Source organism: Palaemon carinicauda, chromosome 1 (assembly GCF_036898095.1).
Source record: "Palaemon carinicauda isolate YSFRI2023 chromosome 1, ASM3689809v2, whole genome shotgun sequence".
In the NCBI taxonomy this organism is placed as follows: Eukaryota; Metazoa; Arthropoda; class Malacostraca; order Decapoda; family Palaemonidae; genus Palaemon; species Palaemon carinicauda.
In genome coordinates this window covers 271,472,266-271,496,355 of record NC_090725.1, presented here as the reverse complement: position 1 = coordinate 271,496,355, position 24,090 = coordinate 271,472,266, and the positions used below count along the sequence as shown (strand labels likewise).

Genomic DNA, 24,090 nt, shown 5'->3' with positions numbered 1-24,090 from the left:
CACGACAAGTCTATGGGACGGAGGGTGGGCATGTATATTAACATTAGCCGAGTATCATTAAAACTCTTTTCACTGCTGTGAACCTCTGGTGTTTAAATTGCTGACTTCCACACTCTGGTGGAGATGGGTAACCAGTGAAGGAAAGAAATCTTTCACTTACCTTTCAAATTATTAGATTAATTAACAATTTGGCCTTATTTGTAGTGTAGTTTATTGGCAACAATCCATCTCAAATTAAATTTTGAGACAGAAGTCTGGATAGTTTCCATGAAAATTACCTTATTCCTTAATTCTTATTTATATAAACCCCAACACTGTGTAACCAAAACTAGAAATTTTAAAACAAGATTAAGATTAATTCAACCAAAAATTTTGTTGGGTTATATCACCAACAGTAACTACAGTAATCTTGGTAAGAAAACCAAGATTCGTTGAGCTGCTGTTTAAGGGAAACTCTTGTCAAAGAAAGATATATTCAAATATTAGGACTAATATCACGAACCCTAACCTTCAAATATTTCATTAGACTTAGATCTAAATCTTTGTCTCCATGACTAAACTTTCAATGAAAAAGAACTAAATTTTTTGGACAGATTGGATGATTTAGAATACAAAAGATCACAAAACAATAGGAATACTGCTTCTGCCTGTATTCTTGTCCAAATAATACTGAACAAATCTTACCAGACAAAGAAATATATTTTCTGATGTACTGTAATGCTCACCTCCTTATCTAAAGGAGCAGTTTGGAAGAATGGTGGCAAATCTTTAGTCTTGAAATAAATTTCATCTCTGGAAGTAGGCAAAAGAGAAAAGAATCAAAGCGTAACTTGAAAGATAGCACTTTGCATAGTTCACTTATGCATTTAGCTGATGCCAATGCCTGCAGGAAAAGTGATTTCGCTGTGAAATCCTTTATTGAAAGATCTTTCAAAGGTTCAAAACTCAAACCTTTTAAATAATGCAAATTACACTTTTTTTTCTTTTTAAAGATAAACCTAACTACGGGAGATCTTTCAATATTAGAATCCAAAAGCACACCTGGTATATTACCTGAATGCATAAAACTAATCCCAGATGCTTGAGTATAGAATTTAGCAGCATGAATTTTATCACTTAATGGCTGAAATGGAAAGTTTCCTTAAGAAAATATTTAACAGAGAAACTTCAACAGTAGTTGAATCAGTAGAACTTCAAAAGGTCAAACGTGCAGCAAATGTTTTTATGTTGAACAGGCTGACATAAGTCTTTTTATAGTCTATATATGAAAGATCTGTTTTCATATTTTTACTGTTCTTAATATATTTCATCTTAATTGTTCATTACTTCTAATATAGTTTATTTATTTCCTCATTTCTTCTCCTAACTGGGTTATTTTTTCCCTGTTGGAGCCCTTGGTCTTATAGCATCCTGCTTCTTCAACTAGGCTTGTAGCGTAGCTATTAATAGTAATATTATCTCATGGCTAAAACACTTTTATTGTAGGCATTAGCTTCAGCTAAATGCCTAAGGGAACTGCAAGTGTTCGTCTGTCAAAGTAGGCTTTGTGAAACAAGATGATTATGTCCCTTTGGAATTGTTTTAGAACCAAAAATTATTTTAAGGCTGAACTTGCCTCAACTTTTCTCATCCCTTCTCTGAAAATGGATGAAAGCATTTCAGCAAAAAACAGGTGTCTTTGTCCAGTTAGAGCCGTTCAGTATTATTTTGACAAAATAATAGTTATTAGAAGTAGTGTCCATAATTTTTTTATGTAGGAATGAGGTCCCTAATTGCCCATTGACCGAAAATGTTTTGTCATTCCTACTTGAAAATTGTCCCAGAAGCTCTAAAATAAAATTGATTCAAATAAAATAAAAGGCTTGAATGTGAAGGTACATGATATTAGGGGTGCAACTACTTCCTTTAATTTTTGTAGAAATTTTTCTTTGGAAAGAGTTTTAGCAGCTGCTAAGTGGCGTGCCAAGTCAGTTTTTGCTAAACAGTTTCTTACTGAATCATGGTTTGCTTAATAAGATTGCAAGATTCTTGTCCCTACAGTGCCTGCAGGTGCTGTTGTCTAATTAATTTCAAGTTTAGTTAATTTATAACCCCTATCTATGAGTATATTTAGTTTTTATTCAATAAGTAGTTTGGAAACAATCATAAGTATGAATTTGATAAAAAAGTCTCATGACAAACTGAAGTCCAGTATTGTTAATAGCTTTAGTATACAATCAAGAGACCCATATTTTGAGATGGTTTGTTGGAGTTACTGTAATAAATAGAATTATCCTATTTCATTTCTTTTCTGGTGCCCCACCTCCAACAGAGTGTGGGAATCAGCAATATGAACATTGGGGGAGGTTCATAGAAGTAAACAGAATTTTTAAAATAAAATTTGCTATTTTTATATTCACCTGATGTTCGTATTCATACTTACCGTCCTCCCCACTGACTTGTGATAATAAGAGGATAGGGATAATTTGTTAGAATGTTCCATTCCTTTACTAAAGGCACATGTTTATGAGAGGAAAAAAAAATTGAAAAAATTTCAATTTTTCAAAAATTGTACGGGTAAATATCGATTAAACCCAGCTTCTTGTGAAGAACCTATATGAACATCAGATGAGTATATAAATGATTCTTATAAAAATTTAGTTTATAATGGACCAATTATTGTTTTCAGGTCATATGCGATCTAAAACACAAATAGTACATGAGTGTGATGAACTCTCCCCTTCTCAGTCAATAAAAATTGGTTCTAGTGGGGGTACTTCACCAAATGAACCATTACAGGTAAGCTGATCACATATAAAAGAAGTGTAGTAAATTTTTTTTTTTTATATTGTCACCTTTAAGGTTAAATAAGTGCATAATCAAATATACCATTACAATCTAAAACCCCACCAAAAGATATCTTTTTTTTTTTCTATGTCCTTCATAATGTTATGAAAGTGTAAACTAAATAAAAATACTCTAATAAGAATGTTATATTTTCCAACATAAAACAAACCTTCGTTGTTTAAAATGGTATACTCTGACGTGCAACCTGGTACGGTCGCTGAAGAATCTTCAAGGATCAGGGAACCCATATGGCATGCCCTACTTGGATGTATGTTGGGTCGACAGGCTCTGGCTGTATCTACAGCTGTACTGCATTCAGACATCTGTTGTTTGCCCTAGAAGTTTTTATCGCTATTTATCTTAATTGTTTTTTATCATCTGCCAGAATGAGTGCAAAGTAAGTGTGTTTGATGAAGACTTGTCCTGTTGTGGAAGGACGTCTGTGTGGGCTTGTTATGAGTCGTATAGAAGTCGATCGTCATTCTTTGTGTCCAGTGTATTAGATGTCACCAATGCTCCTTGGAGTCCCCTTGTGTGGTTTATAGGGAGTGGACATCCTCCCAATGGGAGAAATATACGGAAGAAAGAAGAAGAGATCTAAATGAGACCGTTCTCCTTCTACTGCTTTGGTGTCAAAGAAGAATAAGAAGTCTAGCTCTCCTCCTCTGACTCTAGAAATTCCCCTGACTGAGTCTTTGTCACCGGGTCTGCTGCCACCAGGCCAACCGATGAAGGATGGCGGCCTTATGCTTCTCCAGGTTTATCCTGAAGACTTAGATTCTTCTGCCCTTCATAGTGAGGTAGGAAATTCTGCTTTAGAAGCTGATCCCTTCACTACCTCTTTGTCCCGTGTCGCTAAGTGTGTTCCGACTGATGCTCGCCACACAGCGGGTGAGGAGCGCCATGATGCTCCATTGCTTTTTCCATCTTTCAGTGCTCTGGAATATTATACGACCAGCTGTTCATTTTTGACCTAAGTTTACAAAGTGAGTTCTCAGTTTATATATCTCTGGGTTCACCTCTTGAGATTTTTAGATCATTTTCTAGAGGAATCTCCAGAGCGTTCGCTTGAGCACATGCCATAATGTACCATCACCTGAGTGCCCTCCATTGTGATCCTCGCCTGACTAGATATCATCGCCTTTCTAGATATCATCGCCTTTCTTGACATCTTCCTCTCCGCATCATGTAACGAAGTGGATAACTGCTGAGATGATATTGGCTGAAAATGAAATGACTCCCAGAATACTTACAAAATTATTTTGTAGAATGTGGCGTGATGAGCCAAAACCTGATCAATGGGAGCTGGGAGTGTTGATGAAAATGGCCAAAAAAGGAGATTCAACTGATTGAAATGATTACAAAGGCCTCACACTACGTCAGTAGTCATGAAAATATTTAGGAACTATGATTTCTAATATAGGTTCTCTAGAATTTGAGTTTAATGAAAGACTGAAAAAAGCAAATCAGACAATGACTAGGTTAAGTAATATTTGGAAATCAAATCACCTGAAATTACATATAAAAACAGCCTATATATATATCAGTTTAGTGAGATCGTTGTTACTGTATGGACATGTCATGGTATGATTATGAAATAATATCCAATAGATTTTGTAGATTTAAGAACAAAGCCCTCAGAAGAATATGTGGAGTTAAATGGCAGGACAGGATTAGAAATGAAAATATAAGAGAGCTTGCTTAAGTGCCGTGTGTGGATGAGATCATGGTGAGGAGTAGATGGAAATGGTTTGGGCATGCTCTTTGCACTCCCCAAGAGAGATTAGTTTACCAAACTTTCAGTGGGCTTCACAAGGTACTAGAAGAGTTTGAATACCCACGCTTACATGGCTGAGGACTATGAAGCGTGAAATAGGAGATGATGAATGAAGACGTATTGCTTTAAAAGCTCAAGATAGTGACGACTGGCAAAATCTAAACGAGGCCCTTTGCGTCAATAGACGTAGGAGGAGGAGATGATGATGATGATGATGGCTGTGGACCCATTGATTTATGTCAGCTTTTTGCTTTTGTTTGCATTGGCTATTTCTCTGTTTAACCTTTTGGGCTGTGGAGTTCCATTTGATAAGTTTTTTCCATGCGGTATAGATTTAGGTCTTTTTCCTTTATATTTTTCTACAAAGGTGTCCGATCGTGTATCTATGTTCCCTGTTTCGTCGTATTCTAAGTTTTGGTGCATTCCTTCAGTTGTATTCTGTTACTTTGTCTTTAGTCTAGTTTTTTTATAATCTTTTCTTTTAGATGTGGAATATTTACCTGAAACCTAACAATTCTATGGTAAATTTTTATTTTGAACTTAATTTTATAATTTTCAATATTAAACTTACCCGATAATCATGTAGCTGTCAACTCCGTTGCCCGACAGAATTCTACGGAAGGGATACGCCAGCGATCACTATACTAGAAGGGGGTGTACTCACCAGCGCCACCTGTGGCCAGGTACTGCAGTACTTCTTGTTGACACCACCTCAATTTTTCCTCTGTCGTGCTTCCGGCAAGACGTTCATGGATACGCTTATAATTTTGGAGTATTGTTCACGGTTTTTGGTGAAGTATTGCTCTAAGATTTCAGCTTTCGCTATACTGGAAACTTTTCTATTAGCTTAGATAGCTTTTATTTGATTTGATTAATGGTTAACGATCTTTTGCTTTTTTTTGGAATCCCCCTTGACTAGCTCTTTGATTCAAGATGTCCGACATTTCTCAAGCCCCTCCTCATAGACGATGTAGGTCTTGTAATAGGCGTATTCCGAAGGCCTCGGTTGATCCTCACACCGCTTGTTCCGACTGTAGGGAAATATCCTGTCAGTTGGAAGATCGATGTGAGGAATGCGCCGGTCTTTCGGAACTTGAGTTTGTTCGATTCCTTAAATATACCACTAAGTTAGAGAGAGAGAGAGTTAGGAGGAGTTCTGCTCGCTCTTCGCTTTATTCCTCACCTCATGATCCTCAACCTTTTCCTCCCCCTGTAGTGGCTACCCCCGAACCTACTATTTGTGCTCAGCCTGATATGTCCGATGTTTTGCGTGCCATTCAGGCTTTAGGTGACAAAGTGGAATCGGTAGTGAGTGACCACAAGTTCCTCTTGGCGGACGTCAAGGAACTTAAGGTCAAAAGTGCAGTGGGAAGTGGTAGTGCCAGTGCTGTGCCGAGTGCTAGTGTCAGTGCGGTGCCGAGTGCTAGTGTCAGTGTCAGTGTTGTGCGTGAGGGTACTTCTGTGCGTGCCAGTCGTCCTCCCAGTCCGGGACCTCTTGCAAGCTCCCAAGCCCAGGGGAGAAGCAATGTCGAAGGGCAAAAGGGTTCGGCAGGCCTTGATCGGCGCACAGAAGTATCCTCGGTGGTTGCGGGCGTGTCTTACAGAGACCGTCACTCCCACCCGCAGACGATTGAGCCCTTATTTTCCTCATCTGCAGAAGAAATTTCGGGGAGAAAACGCTGGACTCAGGTCTCAAGACCTCTTAAACGTAAAGTCCAGACCTCAAGAGTTCAACAACCCGGATGCAGTCATTGGGTTAGCTCTGACTCTCCGCAGTCATCAGGTGACTGCACACCTCCTAAGAGAGGTAAGGCGATGCCTCAACAGACCTCATCTTCTGTTAAGGCTTTGCCTCAACAGACCTTATTGTCTGTTGATCCCAAGATGACTTTGCTGCAGTCCATGCAGTCGCAGCTTGCGGTCTTAATGCGTGAGTTTCAGGCAGAGAAAGTTACACCTCCTCCTGCGAGCGCTCCGCCTCACCGCAGTCCAGTCTGCCTGACGTACGAAGTTGAGGTTCCTCAAGCTACCTTACCGCGTTCGGAGTTGCCAGTTACCAGCGTTGTGCAGCAACCTCCACCTTCCTTAAGGCAACCTCAACAATGGGAACAGGAGTCTTATGCCTTACATCCTCCTCTTCCTTTGAGGCAAGATTTTCTTGCGGTTAGACCATCTTCGAGGCAACAACCTCTTGAGGTACGACAACCTCTTCCATCCTTGAGGCAGCCACCTCAGCTCTCGCAGCAGCGACCTCAACTTTCCTCAAGGCGAGAGCCTCAACTCTTGAGGCTAGCACCTCAAGAACCTCAACTCGTGAGACAGGAACTGCGTTCTGCGCAGCCGCTACCTCAACTCTCGCAGCTCACACCTCAAGAACCTCAACTCGTGAGACAGGAACCTGCTACTGCGCATCCACCTCAACCCTTGCAGCAAGCGCAACTCTTGAGACAGGAAACTCATGCTAGGAGTCAGCCACCTCAACGCATGCACCTACCTTCCTCTACTCTACTTGACCAGTCTTTGCAGCCTGAACCTCAGGTTTTAATACAGTCGCCTCTCTCCACACTTGCTCCTCATACCGCCGCAGAACCTCCTTCTTCCCAACCTCTTGACTTTGTCGTTACCAGCCCTCATCCTCTTCAACAGAGACTTGAGGATGAAACCGCAAGTGTTTATGCACCCGCTTGTCAGGATTCTGCTGTTCAGCACACCGCTGTAACTTTACCTCTCGCTTCGCAACACTCTGGTGATGAGGTTTCTGAGGAGGAAGCTGCGCACCTAGATGATCCCTCTTCGGACGTGGAGGAACCCAAGTCTTCTCCTCCCTCCATTGACTTTCGCAAGGTCCTGGCTCTTTTCAGAGAGGTCTACCCGGATCATTTTGTTTCTGCTACCCCTCGCTCTCCTCCATCTGAGTTTTCGCTGGGCATGCAACCTGTTAAGTCGGCCTATACTAAGCTCGTCTTTGCTAGATCCTCTAAGAGAGCTTTAAGAATGTTAGGGGATTGGTTGCAGTCCAAACAGCAACTAGGGAAGACTTCTTTTATGTTCCCTCCTACTAAGCTGACTTCTAAGGCGGGCGTATGGTATGCCACAGGAGAGGAACCAGGCTTGGGAGTCCCTGCCTCTGCCCAGGCTGACTTCTCAAGTTTGGTCGACTCTCCACGTAGATCGGCGATGAGGCGCTCTAAGGTCTGCTGGACCTTTTCCGACTTAGACCACTTCTTAAAGGGTATATTTCGTGCCTTTGAGATTTTCAATTTTCTCGACTGGTGCCTGGGGGCCTTGAGCAAGAAGACTACCCCTGCGGACAAGGACTCAGCCATGCTTATAATGTCCTGTATGGATAAAGCAATTCGGGATGGGTCCGGCGAGCTTGCATCAATGTTTATTTCAGGAGTACTCAAGAAAAGGGAACAACTTTGCACTTTTCTTTCTACTGGCATCACCTCTTGTCAAAGGTCTCAGTTACTTTTTGCTCCGCTTTCTAAGTTCCTGTTCCCCGAAGAGCTTATCAAGGATTTGTCTGCGGCCCTTATTCAGAAGGACACTCATGACCTTGTGGCCTCTTCAGCTCGTAAGGCTAAGGTTGCTCCTTCAGTTCCCAGAACTTACCGCACCCCAGTGGCCGATACTCCTGCTACAAGATTTATTCCGCCCTTTCGTGGCAGAGCCCCCAGCCGAGGAAGTACCCGTCCAGACTCTTCCAGGGGCAGGTCTAGGAAAGGTCCCAAGACTTCAAAAGGCAAACACTGACTCTCCTCCTCTCCAGACAGCAGTAGGAGCCAGACTCAAGACCTTCTGGCAAGCTTGGGAAAGAAGAGGTGCAGACGCCCAGTCTGTCAAGTGGCTAAGGGAGGGTTACAGGATACCATTCTGCCGCAATCCCCCTCTGACCACTTCTCCCATCAACCTCTCTCCCAACTACAAGGAAAAGGACAAGAGGCTAGCGTTACACCAGGAGGTGTCGCTCCTGTTACAGAAGAAGGCAGTGGTTATAGTACGGGACCATCAATCCCCGGGCTTCTACAACCGTCTCTTTCTGGTGGCCAAGAAGACAGGAGGTTGGAGACCGGTGCTGGACGTCAGCGCGCTCAATGCTTATGTCACCAAGCAGACGTTCACTATGGAGACGACGAAGTCGGTCCTAGCAGCGGTCAGGCAGGAGGACTGGATGGTCTCGTTGGATCTGAAAGACGCTTACTTTCACGTTCCTATTCATCCAGACTCCCAACCTTTCCTGAGATTCGTTTTTGGAAAGGTTGTGTACCAATTCCAAGCCCTGTGTTTTGGCCTAAGCACAGCTCCTATGGTGTTTACGCATCTGATGAGGAATATTGCAAAATTCCTCCACTTATCGGACATCAGAGCCTCCCTTTATTTAGACGACTGGCTGTTAAGAGCCCCCACAAGTCGTCGCTGTCTGGAGAGTCTCAACTGGACTTTGGACTTGGTCAAGGAACTGGGTCTATTGGTCAACTTAGAAAAGTCCCAGCTCATTCCCTCCCAATCCATCGTTTACCTGGGAATGGAGATTCGGAGTCAGGCTTTTCGGGCTTTTCCATCGGCCCCAAGGGTAAGCCAAGCCCTAGAATGCATCCTGAGCATGCTGAAGAGGAACAGTTGCTCGGTGAGACAGTGGATGAGTCTAACAGGGACCCTGTCATCGTTAGCCCTGTTCGTCGAGTTAGGGAGACTCCACCTCCGCCCTCTCCAATTCCATCTAGCAGCTCATTGGGACAAGGATTTGACGCTCGAAGCAGTCTCTATTCCTGTCACCAAAGAGATGAAGACTACTCTCTTGTGGTGGAAAACCAACATCCTTCTCAAGGAGGGTCTATCGTTAGCGATTCAGACCCCCAACCTTCATCTCTTCTCGGACGCATCAGACTCGGGCTGGGGCGCGACCTTGAACGGACAGGAATGCTCGGGAACATGGAACAAGGAACAGGAAACGCTCCACATCAACTGCAAGGAGCTGCTGGCAGTTCATCTGGCCTTAATGAACTTCAAGTCCCTCCTGTTAGGCAAGGTGGTGGAGGTGAACTCCGACAACACCACAGCCTTGGCTTACATCTCCAAGCAGGGAGGGACCCATTCGAGGAAGCTGTACGAGATAGCAAGGGACCTCCTCATTTGGTCAAGAAGTCTAAATCTCACTCTGGTAACGAGGTTCATTCAGGGCAACATGAACGTCTCAGCAGATCGCCTCAGCAGAAAAGATCAAGTCATCCCCACGGAATGGACCCTTCACAAGAGCGTGTGCAGCAGACTTTGGACCTTGTGGGGTCAGCCTACGATAGATTTGTTCGCCACCTCCATGACCAAGAGGCTTCCTTTGTACTGTTCCCCAGTTCCAGACCCAGCAGCAGTTCACGTGGATGCTTTTCTGCTGAATTGGTCCCATCTCGACCTTTATGCATTCCCGCCGTTCAAGATCATCAACAGAGTCATTCAGAAGTTCGTCTCGCACGAAGGGACACGGCTGACGCTGGTTGCTCCCCTTTGGCCTGCAAGAGAATGGTTCACAGAGGTACTACAATGGCTGGTCGACGTTCCCAGGACTCTCCCTCTAAGAGTGGACCTTCTACGTCAACCTCACGTAAACAAGGTACACCCAAACCTCCACGCTCTTCGTCTGACTGCCTTCAGACTGTCGAAAGATTCGCTAGAGCTAGAGGCTTTTCGAAGGAGGCAGCCAGAGCGATTGCCAGAGCAAGGAGGGTATCCACTCGTAGAGTCTACCAATCCAAGTGGGAAGTCTTCCGAAGCTGGTGCAGAGCCAATGCAGTTTCCTCTACCAATACCTCTGTAACCCAAATAGCTGACTTCCTATTACATCTAAGGAATGTGAGATCCCTTTCGGCTCCTACGATTAAAGGGTACAGAAGTATGTTGGCTTCAGTTCTCCGCCACAGAGGTTTGGACCTTTCCTCCAACAAGGACCTTCAAGACATCCTTAAATCTTTCGAGACTTCTAAAGAACGTCGTTTATCCACTCCAGGCTGGAATCTAGACGTAGTCTTAAGGTTCCTTATGTCTCCTAGGTTCGAACCTCTCCAGTCAGCTTCCTTCAAAGACCTTACTCTCAAGACTCTTTTCCTCGTCTGCCTTGCAACAGCTAAAAGAGTTAGTGAGGTTCACGCCTTCAGCAAGAACATTGGGTTCACATCCGAATCAGCAACATGTTCTTTACAGCTCGGATTTTTAGCTAAGAATGAACTTCCTTCACGTCCTTGGCCTAGATCGTTCGAAATTCCTAGCCTTTCCAACATGGTGGGTAACGAGCTAGAAAGAGTTCTTTGCCCTGTCAGAGCTCTGAAATACTATCTTAATAGGTCAAAACCTATACGAGGACAGTCAGAAGCCTTATGGTGTGCAATCAAGAAACCTTCGATGCCTATGTCCAAAAACGCAGTTTCGTATTATATAAGGCTTCTGATTAGAGAAGCCCATTCTCACATGAAGGATGAAGACCTTGCTTTGCTGAAGGTAAGGACCCACGAAGTGAGAGCTGTAGCCACTTCGATGGCCTTTAAACAGAACCGTTCTCTGCAGAGCATTATGGATGCAACTTATTGGAGGAGCAAGTAAGTGTTTGCATCATTTTATCTTAAAGATGTCCAGTCTCTTTACGAGAACTGCTACACCCTGGGACCATTCGTAGCAGCGAGTGCAGTAGTAGGTGAGGGCTCAGCCACTACATTCCCTTAATCCCATAACCTTTTTTAACCTTTCTCTTGAATGCTTTTATTGTTGTTTTTTGGGTTGTTACGGTAGGCTAAGAAGCCTTCCGCATCCTTTTTGATTTGGCGGGTGGTCAATTCGTTCTTGAGAAGCGCCTGGGTTAGAGGTTGTGTAGAGGTCCTTTAGTATGGGTTGCAGCCCTGTATACTTCAGCACCTTAGGGTTGTTCAGCCTCCTAAGAGGAACGCTGAGCTCAGTAAGGAAGACGAACTTATTAAAGGCAAAGTAATGGTTCAAGTCGACTTCCTTACCAGGTACTTATAATTTCATTGTTATTTTGAATAACTGATAATATGAAATACGGGATACTTAGCTATCTTATAGTCATGTACACTGGTTTTCACCCACCTCCCTGGGTGTGAATCAGCTACATGATTATCGGGTAAGTTTAATATTGAAAAATGTTATTTTCATTAGTAAAATAAATTTTTGAATATACTTACCCGATAATCATGATTTAATTGACCCACCCTTCCTCCCCATAGAGAACCAGTGGACCGAGGAAAAATTGAGGTGGTGTCAACAAGAAGTACTGCAGTACCTGGCCACAGGTGGCGCTGGTGAGTACACCCCCTTCTAGTATAGTGATCGCTGGCGTATCCCTTCCGTAGAATTCTGTCGGGCAACGTAGTTGACAGCTACATGATTATCGGGTAAGTATATTCAAAAATTTATTTTACTAATGAAAATAACATTTTCTCTAAGGATATGAGATGGTTGGACTGGTTTTCTAGGACAAGAGATAAGAAAGTAATATACATAAGAATTTTAGAATTTTGTTTCTATATAAGAAAAAATTTGAGAAGATTTGCATAGAGAAAGCAGAAATGTAAGACTGAAATGAATAGGAGTTAAACTAACATAATGGTGAATGAAAATGTATAGACTACAAATAATGGTTATGGATAAACCTCCAGAGATTGTTAATGCATATATGTACCTAGAACAGACAGTAAGTGTTTCCTCAGGACACAGTACTAATTTTGAAATTAAAAGAGGGATAACAAAATGAGACTGTGAACTGTAAAAGGCCACTTTCTCTAAAAAGAAAAGTACTGTATTTAATCAGAATCAGATGGTCCTACGAGTATTAACTTATGCGTCAGAAACTTGGATCCTTACTAAAGCCTTAGAACATAAGCTAGTAACAACTCAGAGAGCTATGGAAAGAATAATGGATATGAGAGCAAACTAAAGTAGAAGATATTCTAACATATGAAAATAAATGGATATGGCAAGACATATAATGAGAATAACAGATAATATATGGACATTAAGAATAACATTATGTGTTCAAAGAGATTGGAAATGAAGTAGGGTAAGGAAAAGAAGATGATGGATTGACAATCTAAGAAAATTTTTGGGTGTAGACTGGTATAAAAAGACCATAAACAAATGTAAGTGGAGGGACATGTCTGAGACCTTTTTTTCGTAGTAGTCTAGTTACAGCTGATGATTGTAAGAAATAATATTAGCAAGGGTGGGAAAGTTATTGCAGTTGAAGCTGTATAAAGGCAAACCTTCATTGATGCATCCAGGTACATCTACATTATTTCCTAATTATTGGTAAAACTTCCACACTATTGTAAACAGTATAAGTAAACATGCATTTTGTAAGCTTTAAGTGTTTTATATCCAAGAGCCTAAATTTTTTTGTTCAAAATATGAAGAATTCTTGTAGAATCATGTTCATTTACCGAAGGATTTCTTTGCAGGTAAACAATGCTAAGCCAGCTGCAAATGGACATAGACCTGGTAGATCGCTTATCAACCCCTTTGACCCATCTCATGTCACCATCAAGCAAACTTCAAATCGTAGGCGTTGGATACATATCTTTCCAAAAGGTATTGTATTTAGCAGTTATTATAGCTATTATGTAATTACTGTCCTTTGATGTCATCTAATCTAGTTTATTTCCATAAATCATACCTTTAAATCATAAGCTTTTAACTCAGAAGTTACATATTCAATACATCATAGATATTTAAAATGATAAATCCTAAAACTCTATGCCAAACTCCCCCTTCCATGCTACACTTTATTCATACATCAGTCTCTTGAACATATTACGTGCAGACTTTAACAAGGCGGCTGCTATCAACCAGAAAATAATTTTTAACTTTGTTGGGACAAGTGTATCTTTCAACTGTAAGAGGTCAATGTTCATGAATAATTTTTTTGTTTAATGCCGAATAGTCCCTAAAGAAGGAGAATAGCCTTTGAAATGCACACTTTCTTTGTTTTATGATCCAAAATTGGAAGTTTGCATTAAGGGTGTAAACCCCAGCTGGCTGCTGAGACATTATCCTCACAGTGTTATTCATCTAACTTTTTTCTTATTTTTCTTCTTTTTAACCCTCCATAACCCCCTTATATACTAGGTCCCCTATTTCACCATTTTCTCCACTAGTATAAACAATTTATCAAAAAAATTTCTTTTACAAAATGGTTAGTATGAAAAAAAAATCTTTTACTTTTCCTTTAGCTATACTGTACAACTTACAAACTACATTTTTTTCGAGCACTTATACAAATTACGAAGAGTATAGATTCTTCAAAACGTGGTTTCAGACGTAATGGAACAACACATTCAAGGGAATGGAAGCTATTGTTTTTTCTTTACTTTGGTTGATGTTTTTCTTGTTGCCAGACATAGCAAGCCCTTTGTACAATTTTTTTTTCTTATCTTATGGCATTGGGATTATACAAATGAAATAACTTGCAAAAAGTCTGGCTGGAGCTTCAGCATCTGAGTGAGGACTTGTGAGGGGCATTCATCAGCACTATCTTCTAACAACTGGCATATCTCATTATTTGTGAAATCTAGCAGTGTACATTTTATAGTTATTAAGCATAAAGAGGAGGACCTGCCGCTCAGGGGTTCTTAAACCCGTAGCTTCCCCCTGATATTAGAATCCAGGATGTTCCTCTCCTTATTTCTCCTTAGTAGACTCCTCATCTTCGGGCATGGCCTCGAGGAGATGTCACCAGGCCAAGAGGAGGTGCCATTCGAGTTGGAGTCGAAAGCGGTCAGCCTCCTCCTCCTCACGCGAAGCGCTCAGGTCCTCCAGAAGGCGCAGGAGCAGGAGTCACCAAGTTCGCCATTAGTGCCACTGACTACAGCTCTCCTTACAATTGCCCTCCTAGGTGCTCTCCCCCATGAGTGAGTCCCGTGACAGTCTCTTGACAGGGCAGGGCCGCCGCGAGCAGATCACCGTGGACCTTGTGAGCAGCCGCCCCCTGCCCACATGAGTCCTATGTTGGCAGAGTGGACTGAGCTAGCCCCAAATTCAGGAGAACCCATCCCTCCTGTCATTAGGTGGCAGGGGACGAGCGGTTCCATTACACAAACTATACCCTCTGTTCAGGCCCCTAGGCAATGGTTTTTCCAGGATGGTTGCACTAGCTGGGCAGTGAAGTCCTTGGAGAGAGCTGCTACCTCCGTCTCCTCCAGGAGCAGGATAGAGCTGCTCACCTTCTCTGGCCCCTTCGTCACACACTTCTCCAGAGAAAGTAGAAACTTTGGACTCAGAGGATGGAGAACCCTTCGTCCAAGAGGGCTTATATGGTGATTTGGAGGGACCAAGTAGCCCTTAGGGAGCAGAATTGCCAAGCTATGCCAATCCCCACTCCCACTTCCAAAAGGACCTCTTTGGTGGAGCACCTACTAGGCCACCCTCAGGAGGGCAGACCTCCCTTGGAGCTGCCCCCGGCTCGGGATACGAAGCAAGTACTAGACCACGTGGACCAAGTCATTTCGGGACTGGGAAACTCTCTTTGGTCTAATGGGTCACATAGACTTCTCCCTGTTGCTAAAGTGAAATAGAGGAGATTTTACATGCCCGAGGGCTTCTCCTTCTCCTCCCCCCCTCCTCGTAGTTGAGGGTAACCTATCTGTCCTCGTGGAGATAAACTCCTGAAGGGTCTAGTAGCCTTCTCCCACCAAGAGGTAATGGTTATGGAAACCACTGCAGGAGCCTTGTTCTACGTCGTGTCCTAGTTGGACCTCTTGGTTGGAGTGGTCTCATCCTTCTCCTTAGATAAGGACTTGAAAGATTAGGCTATTAAAACCCAATTCAAGGAGTTGGTATTTTCAGGGGGAAGGCTGTCAGCTATCTGATGACTCAGTCCATAACACAGTGGGCTAATTGGTTCCTCCAAAGGAAGGAACCCATTTTAGCCAGACTTCCCAGGAAGATCACTGATAATGAAGCGAACATTCTCCGGAATACCCCCATCTCATGGGAAACCCTGGTGAAAAACACAGAGCGTTGGATGAGGGACAATCAGGACTCCCTCATTCATAGGGCTTCCTCCTTCAAGCCAATAGGCCACAAGTCCAGGGAAGTGCCACGTCCCAGACACCAGGGATATGGGGGTCAAGGACCCTCAAGTTTTCTAGATCATGGCTTCAGAGGTTGAGGGTGTCATAGCTCTAACCACCTCCAGGGGTTCCTCCTTCTCCTCCTCCTCTTCATCGTCAAGCCATGCTAGAGCGTCAGCCTCCTGGAGGGGGCATGTCAACCGCTTCCCTTGGAAGAGGTAGTCTGAGAGGTACACTTCCTTCTCTCCCACCACAGGTGGAGGATTACCTTTCCAATCATTTGCAAATCTGTGGGAGGGTCATAGGACTGATCCCTGGACAGTCCTAGTCCTCAAAGATGTCTACAGAATCCCCTACCCAAAGAGTTAGCAGCCTGCTCTTCGAAACAGCTGGGCTCCCAGTATGGCAAAGCTCGTGGCCTGGAAGTTCGGGCCATGCTGAAGAAATGAGCCCTCCTACTGGTGACGGATGGATCCTCCGGGTAATTTAGCTGGTTATTCCTGGTAGAGAAATCTATTGAGGGTTGGAGATCAGTCATAGACCCCTCTATTTTGAACCTAGTTTCCCAGGGGATGACTGAAGATACGTCTGGTTTAGTGGGTCCTGAATAAGAAGAGTCCCACTCTAGGGAACTCTCCCCCCACAGCCATCCAGCCCTTGCAAACCACCAGGGAGGCCCTGCAGTGATGGCTTGACAAAGTGAATACCCTCAAGGGGAAACCCCACATTTACCTTCCTCCTGAGTTGCTCCTGTTTACTGATGCTTCAAAGGAAGGTGGGGAGCCCCACCTGTAATCATAATCGATGGAAGGCAGGTGGTCAGAGGTGGAGAAGTCCTACCACATAAACACCCTGGAACTACTAACAGTCCAGAGAGCTCTAATGTGTTGTGAGGAGAAAATCAAAGGTCGAGCGGTCTCCTTGATGTGCGACAGCACCACAGTAGTAGCCTACATAAAGAAGCAGGGGTTCTGGTGTCACGCTCCCTGTGCAGCCTGATGAAGGATACCCGAGAGTGGACATCAAACATTTGGACAGTTGTCCCTACACCCTCAAGTGGCCAAGGCCCTCACTAGACCTCTTTGCCACAAGTCTCAACAAGAAGTTGCCAGTTTTCTGCTCTTCAGTGCTGGATCCAGCCGCAACACTGGAACACCTCTTCCAACATTTGTGGGACTGTCCGAATGCATACTCGTTCCCGTTCTTTGGGTTAATCAAAGAAGTCTTAAACAGGTTAAGGGAGGCAAAAGGGGCTTAGTTGACATTGGTCACTCTCGGGTGGCCAGATAAAGTAGGGTTCGCAGATCTTCGGAACCTAACACGGGAAGATCCCTGAGATCTTCCTTTCACACCAGATCTTCTGAAGCAACCCCACTTCAGAAGGTATCACAAAAACCTGCAACCCCTCACCCTTGACGGGTGGAGACTATCAAGCGAAGACTATCAAGCGATTACTGAATAAAGAGGGGTTCTCTAACAGGGTAGCCTCCCAGATATCAGGATATCTCATAAGATACTCGACAGCCATCTACCAGCCAAAATAGTCTGCCTTTAATAGTTGGTTCAAGGAGAAAGGTCTCAGACCATGAGAGCTACTATCCCTCAAATAGAATTTCTGGTACACCTCAGACTCAACAAGGATCTCTCCATCACGGCCAAGGGGCTTGGACCTAGGGGGTTCAAGGCAAATCTTGTTAATCAAGAGCTTTAAGCAATCATATCCTCCTCAAATGTTGTGGGTTCCCTGATGGGACATCATTAAAGTCTTATACTCCCTGTAGAACCGCCCATTCAAACCTCTAAAAGACATCCTATACAGGTAGTTAACCTTGGAGACAGCCTTCCTCTTAGCCTTAGCCTTAGCCTCTGCCAAAAGGGTCGGGGAATCATACAGTTTATCTTATGGGGTGGAAAGATTTTGTCTTTCATTTTGTCCCCTCCTTCGTGGCTAAGAACCAAAGTCCTTCGGTGTTGGATATCAGGTACGAGGAATTTTCTATCCTAGTGGCCCCCCACCAAGAAATCTGTTTTTATTATTGATTTCCCTTTCCCCCTTTTTCCTGGTGAGGCAGTGAAATACCTCATCACAGCCTTCCCTAATTTTCAAGTAAGATATCTCAGTTTGCAAGAACAAATAATAGGAATGAAGAATAACACAAACCCATTTTGAATAACATGGTCTAAATCCGGAAACTTCTCTAGCCAGGTACTGACGGGAGTTCCAGGCCCCCCTCGCTCCTCTGATGGGCGAGTCCGGGCCTCCATTTCAAGTGCCTCTACACCCCACTCCGGCATGTCCTAACTGCAGCCACAACTCACCCCTCCTCCTGAGGATAAGTCTCCTATTAAAGTAGTTTCTGGTAAGTAGACCCCATCGAAACAAATAACAAATTTCTAGTAATTTTTAATTTTTCCTAGCCTATACATACCAGGGACTACTTTAGGATTTATTCCATAAACTTAAAAGAGGACAACCAAAATCCTGAAGAATCGGGTGATGACTCAGGGCAAAGTTCTGTTTCAGACTACCCAAACAGTGCCATTGTATTCAGGTTAGATACACCTGACTGTGCCACTTCAGCCTCAAGCTCTGACCGGTGTTTCAATCTACCATCTGAATGTCGGAAAGGTTGGAGTTCTGACGGGACTCAGGAATGGAGGACAGTTCCCTCTCTGTAGTATTCGTCTGATCAGTGAGACGAGGCCTCCACTCCATGACTCGAGGCTGAACTAAAGGTAGGTCAGGAACTGGACCTTTTGACCTAGTCCATAGGGCACTAAATCCACTTGAGGTGGGATTTTCAGGCAACAGTCGGTCGTCACAATCGGGTGGCAAAAAGCAAAGAAAGTCATAATCAGGATAAATGAACACTGTTGAATCAGAAACAGGATTAGAAATTCCCAGCAGGTCTTGACAAATCTGGACTACTCTTGTAGCCAGCAGAAAGTGTTTCCAACAACGAAATGCTGGTAACCTACCAGAATTCCCAACTCCCTGGAAAAAGGAGGCTAAGAAATTTGGGCAGAGGAGTGTGAAACACCAATTTGGGAATCAAAATCGGGGTTTCACACATTTCAGTGGGGCTGTTCTCCCACAGTTGGAGGACTACATGATCTCGAATAGAATCAGACTTCAATACAGGAGTTTCATCAAAATTTTGTGGAGAATATAACCAAGCATCCAGTGCTCTTTTCCTCTCATAAGTCCTATCTGGCTTAAGACTGGGCTTAGGCTGAGTAATAGTTTTTGTAGGACAGTAACTTTTCCTTTGTCGTTGGGACTCGTTACAATCCCGATACAAAAGGTATGATGCGACTATTGCAGCCACCCCATAATATTCACCATCACTACTAAAACCAGAACTCTCTGAGACCTTGGAGGAAGTCGGACTATTATCCACAAATCCTGGACTATTCTGAATCTCAGTTACAGGATCAGGACCCCTTGGATACCAGAGAAAGTGCCTCCTAAGATAGATTGGAGGTTCAAGCTAGGCCTTTAACTTGATGAGCTTTTACCAGTTCACCATCAGGCAGCCTCTGCAGCTCATAGGTGACCTTATTCTCCTGTACCTTAGTAACACGGAATACTCCCTCAAACCTAGGGATGAGCTTGTTCGTCAGAAGGTGTCCTAACTGGTGCACCTTCTTAAGAACCAGAGAACCCTCCTTAAATAGTTTGTACTGAGGATGTCCTTCAGCCCATGGGTCTCTCATTTCTGCTGACAGCAACGGGATACTATTGATATCGTGAGCACCCTTCAGTATGTTCTCAGGTGGAGTAAAGCCAATCTCAGTGTGGTGGGAATGGTTGTAGCTGAGAACTGCTTAGGGTAAGTACTGGTCCCATTTCCAAGATTCCTCAGAAATCACCCTCAGTAACTCACCATTGGTACGGTTCACCCGCTCCACTGCACCATTACTAGAGGGTTTATAAAGCTATTTTCACATGTACAACATTGTACCGCTCTAAGAACTCGGTAAATTCCTGGGAAATAAACTCAGTGCCATTATCAGTCAATATCCATACTGGAACACGAGGAATAACACGGAAAACTGTCTTCAAGTGCCTGTACTGCTCTTCTTATTCCTTATGGGTACTGCCCTCACCCACTTGGAATAATGGTCAGCTACCATCAGACACCCAATAAAACCAGTACTGGTTGTTGGGAGACTCGCATTGTCCATAGCAACCAATTCAAAAGGAGAAGAGGTCCCGATTTTCAAGGTTGGCGGGGCAACTACCTCCCTTGAAACCTTACAAGTCTAACATTCCCAACACATCCGGCACTTATCCTTGATTACACTAATCAAAGATTTGTGCCCAACAAGTCGACGGAGCATTGCAGTCATTTTCCCAATCCCCCAGTGAGCATTCTGGAGATGTGTCTCAGCAACTAGGTCTATCAGGATATTGAAGGGGACTACTGAGACTACTGAGCCGTCTGGGTTTCACTTCACTAGCAAGCCTTGGTGCACTTTCAGGCCAGACTAACATCTCCTATAGGGCAGATAGGAGCGTGGAATTCGAGATGCAGGAACCCCGGAGTAGATCATCTCGACGACAGATTGGATCTGTCGATGATCTCCTTGGATCTTGGTCACCTGATTAAAGGACAGAAGAGCATTCCCAGAGAACACTTCACGATCAGGTTCAGGGTCAGTCACCTTCATAACAGTGGTCTCAGTATTCAGTGGGGAGACAGAGTACCTTGAGAGACAATTGAAGAACAGTAGAGTGTTCATACATCAACTGTTCTCGGGGGTGATTCCAGTGTCAGGTAGGCTGCATCCAGTAGATTCCTACCACCGCATAGTTAAACAGCGATATTCTCCATTCGGAAGGACACTTCACCTCTAAGTGGCCCATTGCCGTTCCCCTTAAGTCTGATTCTATTGATGTGGGGGATGCTGTTGTGTCGCAGGCATGTTGGGGGGCCTGCTGGGAGGGCGGGAGTGTGTTCAGGAGACGAGGCCCTGGTGCCCGCTGGACCCATCTTTACTGAAGACCCGGGGTGGGGGGGAAGACTGCTACGGCTCATTCCCCCGCTCCGTGGCAAAGTATTTCAGGTACCGCAGTGCCTGGGGGGAGACGCCGACAAAGAGAGGCAGCCGACAGGTTTGTCAGACCCCGACTCCATCGTCTGGACGGCCCCAAGGATGCCCTTCAGATCGCCGATGCGCCAGGAAGAGGAGTTTGAGGGGTGGTTCGCGTCAAGGAAGGCCCTGCCGTCGTCAACGCTCTCGCCTGATTTTATGCAGCCCTTCACGCCAATAGGACAACGACAGGACCTTGCATCTGTAACGAAGGACTCGAAGGACTCGTCCAGCTCCTCTTCCAGCTCTTCTTCCTTTTCCTCATCGTTGTCGTATGATTCATTGTCTTCGGAAGACGACGACTCCCGGGAGGGGAGAAGGAAGCGGAAGAGGTCCCGTAAGTCTAAGTCTCGTTCCCGCTCAGACCCTTCCAGGAAGAAGTCAAATCATCGAGGAGGAAGAGCAATCACAGGTGCCCTTCCGAGGACAGGTGGGCTCAGGTAGTTTTCCCCCGTAGCGGGTCGATCAGGGCATCTGCCGCTCCAGTGTCTGCCTCCTTGGCCTCTGGAGCTGCCCCTATGCCCCTGCCACGCTTGTCGACCGCTCGACCCTCACACCGGTCGAAGCCGTCGACTCAGGTTGGCTTTGCCGTCCCTCTGCCCGCCAAGTCACCGGCTCCATCCTTACGGATCCGGTATCACGGCAGCTCAGCTAAAGCGCCCTGGATACCAGGTGGTACATCGTGGGACCCACGCCCCATGGCTCTCCCTGAGCGGAAGTAGGCCCATGACGGCTACCCCCGTCCCGGCGGCGCAACCCGCGGCGTAGGCTCCCGCCCCATCGATTCTCCCAGAAGAGGAAGACGTAGCCTCCCACATGGACCCATCCGGGCTCGCAGATGGACACGGCGCAGAGGACCAGGTGGTCGATGGCTTGATTGAAGTCGGGGACTGTACGTCAGATGAGGTGTCTTTTACAGGAAGGTTCTGGCCCTCATCAGGAGTCATCATCCCCTGGACGAACCAAAGTCGTAGACGGAGCAAGCTTGGCTCTCGGGGTTCGGGAGGATGGTAGATAACCCCATCCAGCAGAAGCCATCCTGGACCCTCCCCTTAGCTCCTGATGTCAAACTCGGTAGGGAGCATTTAGACAGGTACGTCGCCCGGCAGGTGAGCTCCCTCAGGGCCCAGGGGTCCTTCACGTTACTTCCGGGCTTGAGGACCCAGAAACGGTTCTACGTCCCCGACGATCAGCACTCGGGGCCCTGTTCGGTAGAGGCAGCAGTAGCCTCCCTCAACCAAGGCAACACCGAAGATAGGCCCTGGTGTGCTTCTCTCCGGCCGAGGCTTCAATGATGGAGGATATGGCCCAAGACATTGTCAGCGTGACTCCGTGGCTTGACTGGTGGGCCTGTACGTTAGTGAGCTTCCAGCTGTCCCACGATCTGGCGGTTCCGGAGAACCAGGCTCTACTTCAGGAACTTATACGCTCAGGGGGGAAGGCTATGAAATTCCTCACCTTCCAGTCTCTCACTCAGGCAGCCAATTGGGTACTTCGGAGGAGGGATACAATCCTCAACAAGCTGTCCCCTAAGCTCCCCGAGTGAGAGGCAAAGTGTTTGAGGAACTCGCCAGTGTGGGACAAGTCCATCTTACCCCTGAAAGCGGTAGAAGAGACTATGGAGAGAGTCCGGAGGCCAAAAGAAACAGCGGACCAAAGACACTCAGCCGTGAGACGGCCCTCGCACAGAAAGGTTGTACCAGAAAGGTCCCACCCTCCTACTTCCCAGTCTAGGAGAGACTCCCCTTTTTTCAACCTGGCAGCAGTCGTCTCAGCCCCCCCGTAGAGGAAGTTCTACCCCTCAGGCCTCCTTTAGGCCTAAGTACTTCGGCTCTAGGAGAGGCCATTCAAGTCGCGCCTCCAGAAGGAGGTAGGAAGAGAGGGCCCCCTCTCCTACCGAAGCCTCAGGTAGGAGAATGCCTCAAACATTTTTTGGCAAGCATGGCGGGACAACGGGGCGGACCCATGGTCCATAGCAGTCCTGAAGTAGGGATACAGGGTCCTTTTCCTGACGGAGCCGCCCCCTCTGATTCCCGATCATCGAGCAGAATGGCTGGCACCCAAAGACCCTTTGAAGAAGGCAGTCTTACAGGAGGAGGTGTCAGCCATGCTGAACAAGGGAGCCCTAGAACTAGTGGAGGATCCGTCCCCAGGGTTCTACAGCAGGCTCTTCCTGGTAGAGAAGGCAACAGGGGAGATGGAGACCGGTCATCAACCTCTCGGCCCTCAACAAGTTTATCGGCAAGACAGACTTCAAAATGGACACTCCGAAGTCAGTGCTGGCAGCCTTTATGATGTTCCTGGACCTCAAGGATGAATATTTCCAGTTCCCTGTCCACCGCTCCAGCAGGAAGTTCCTCAGAGTGAAGTGGGGTTCCCAGTCTCTGCAGTTCAGGACCCTTTGCTTCGGCCTGTCGACGGCCCCTCAGGTGTTCACAAGGGTGTTTGCCACAGTGTCAGCCTGGGCGCACAAAAAGGGGATCCGGCTGATCTGCTACCTGGACGACTGGTTGCTTCTTGCAGCCTCAGAGGCAGTTTTGAAGGAGCATGGCGTGGAGTTGTTGCAGTTCTGCAGGGACTTGGGAATCACCATCAACATGGAGAAGTCGCAGTTAGTACCCTCCAACAGAATGACATACCTGGGGATGGTCCTAGACTCGAAGTTGGGAAAAGCATTCCCCTCCGCGGAGAGGCTCGAGAAGTTGGATCAGGTCCTTCTCCCCTTCCTTACAGACATACTCAGGAGAGCCAAGGATTGGCAGAGACTGATAGGCCACCTGGTATCACTGGAGAAGTTGGTTCCCTGGGAAGACTCAAGCTGAGAGAGGTTCAGTGGAACCTAAAGGAACTCTGGTCCCCGGGGGAGATTCCGCACAGGGTGGTCGGCGTGTTATCGGAGACAAAAGAGACGTTGAAGTGGTGGTCTGACAGGACGAACACTCTAAAAGGAATACCTTTTGCGACCGCCCCTCCGGAGATGTTGCTCTTCACAGACGCATCGAAAGAGGGGAGGGGAGCTCATCTCCAGGAAGAAACAGAAAAAGGCAAGTGGTCCCAAGAGGAGAAGACCTTACACATAAAAGTTCTCGAGTTGTTGCGGTCTAAAGAGCTAGCTTGAGGTTTGTTCATCGTCTCCGAGGAAACACGGCGGCCCTTATGTGCGACAACGCCACCGTGGTAGCCTACGTGAAGAATCAAGGAGGGCTCAAGTCAAGGGAACTGTACGACCTCACAGCAGAGATCCTGGATTGGGCCGAGAAAGAACTCATCGAGCTGACAGCCAGGTTCATTTCGGGGAAAAAGAACGTCTTAGCCGAC

General features: G+C 45.6%; 1 protein-coding gene across 4 annotated transcripts in view; it reads left to right on the top strand.

Annotated features, from left to right (window-relative positions):
- Iml1 (GATOR complex protein Iml1) overlaps positions 1–24,090 on the top strand; it is a 486,471-nt gene that overhangs the window by 106,135 nt on the left and 356,246 nt on the right. For all 4 annotated transcript variants that reach the window (XM_068390604.1, XM_068390598.1, XM_068390583.1 and 1 more), the window contains 2 exons: positions 2,669–2,778; positions 13,066–13,195. In XM_068390604.1, the coding sequence (XP_068246705.1) occupies positions 2,669–2,778; positions 13,066–13,195 (240 nt within the window). The remainder of the gene's footprint in view (positions 1–2,668; positions 2,779–13,065; positions 13,196–24,090) is intronic.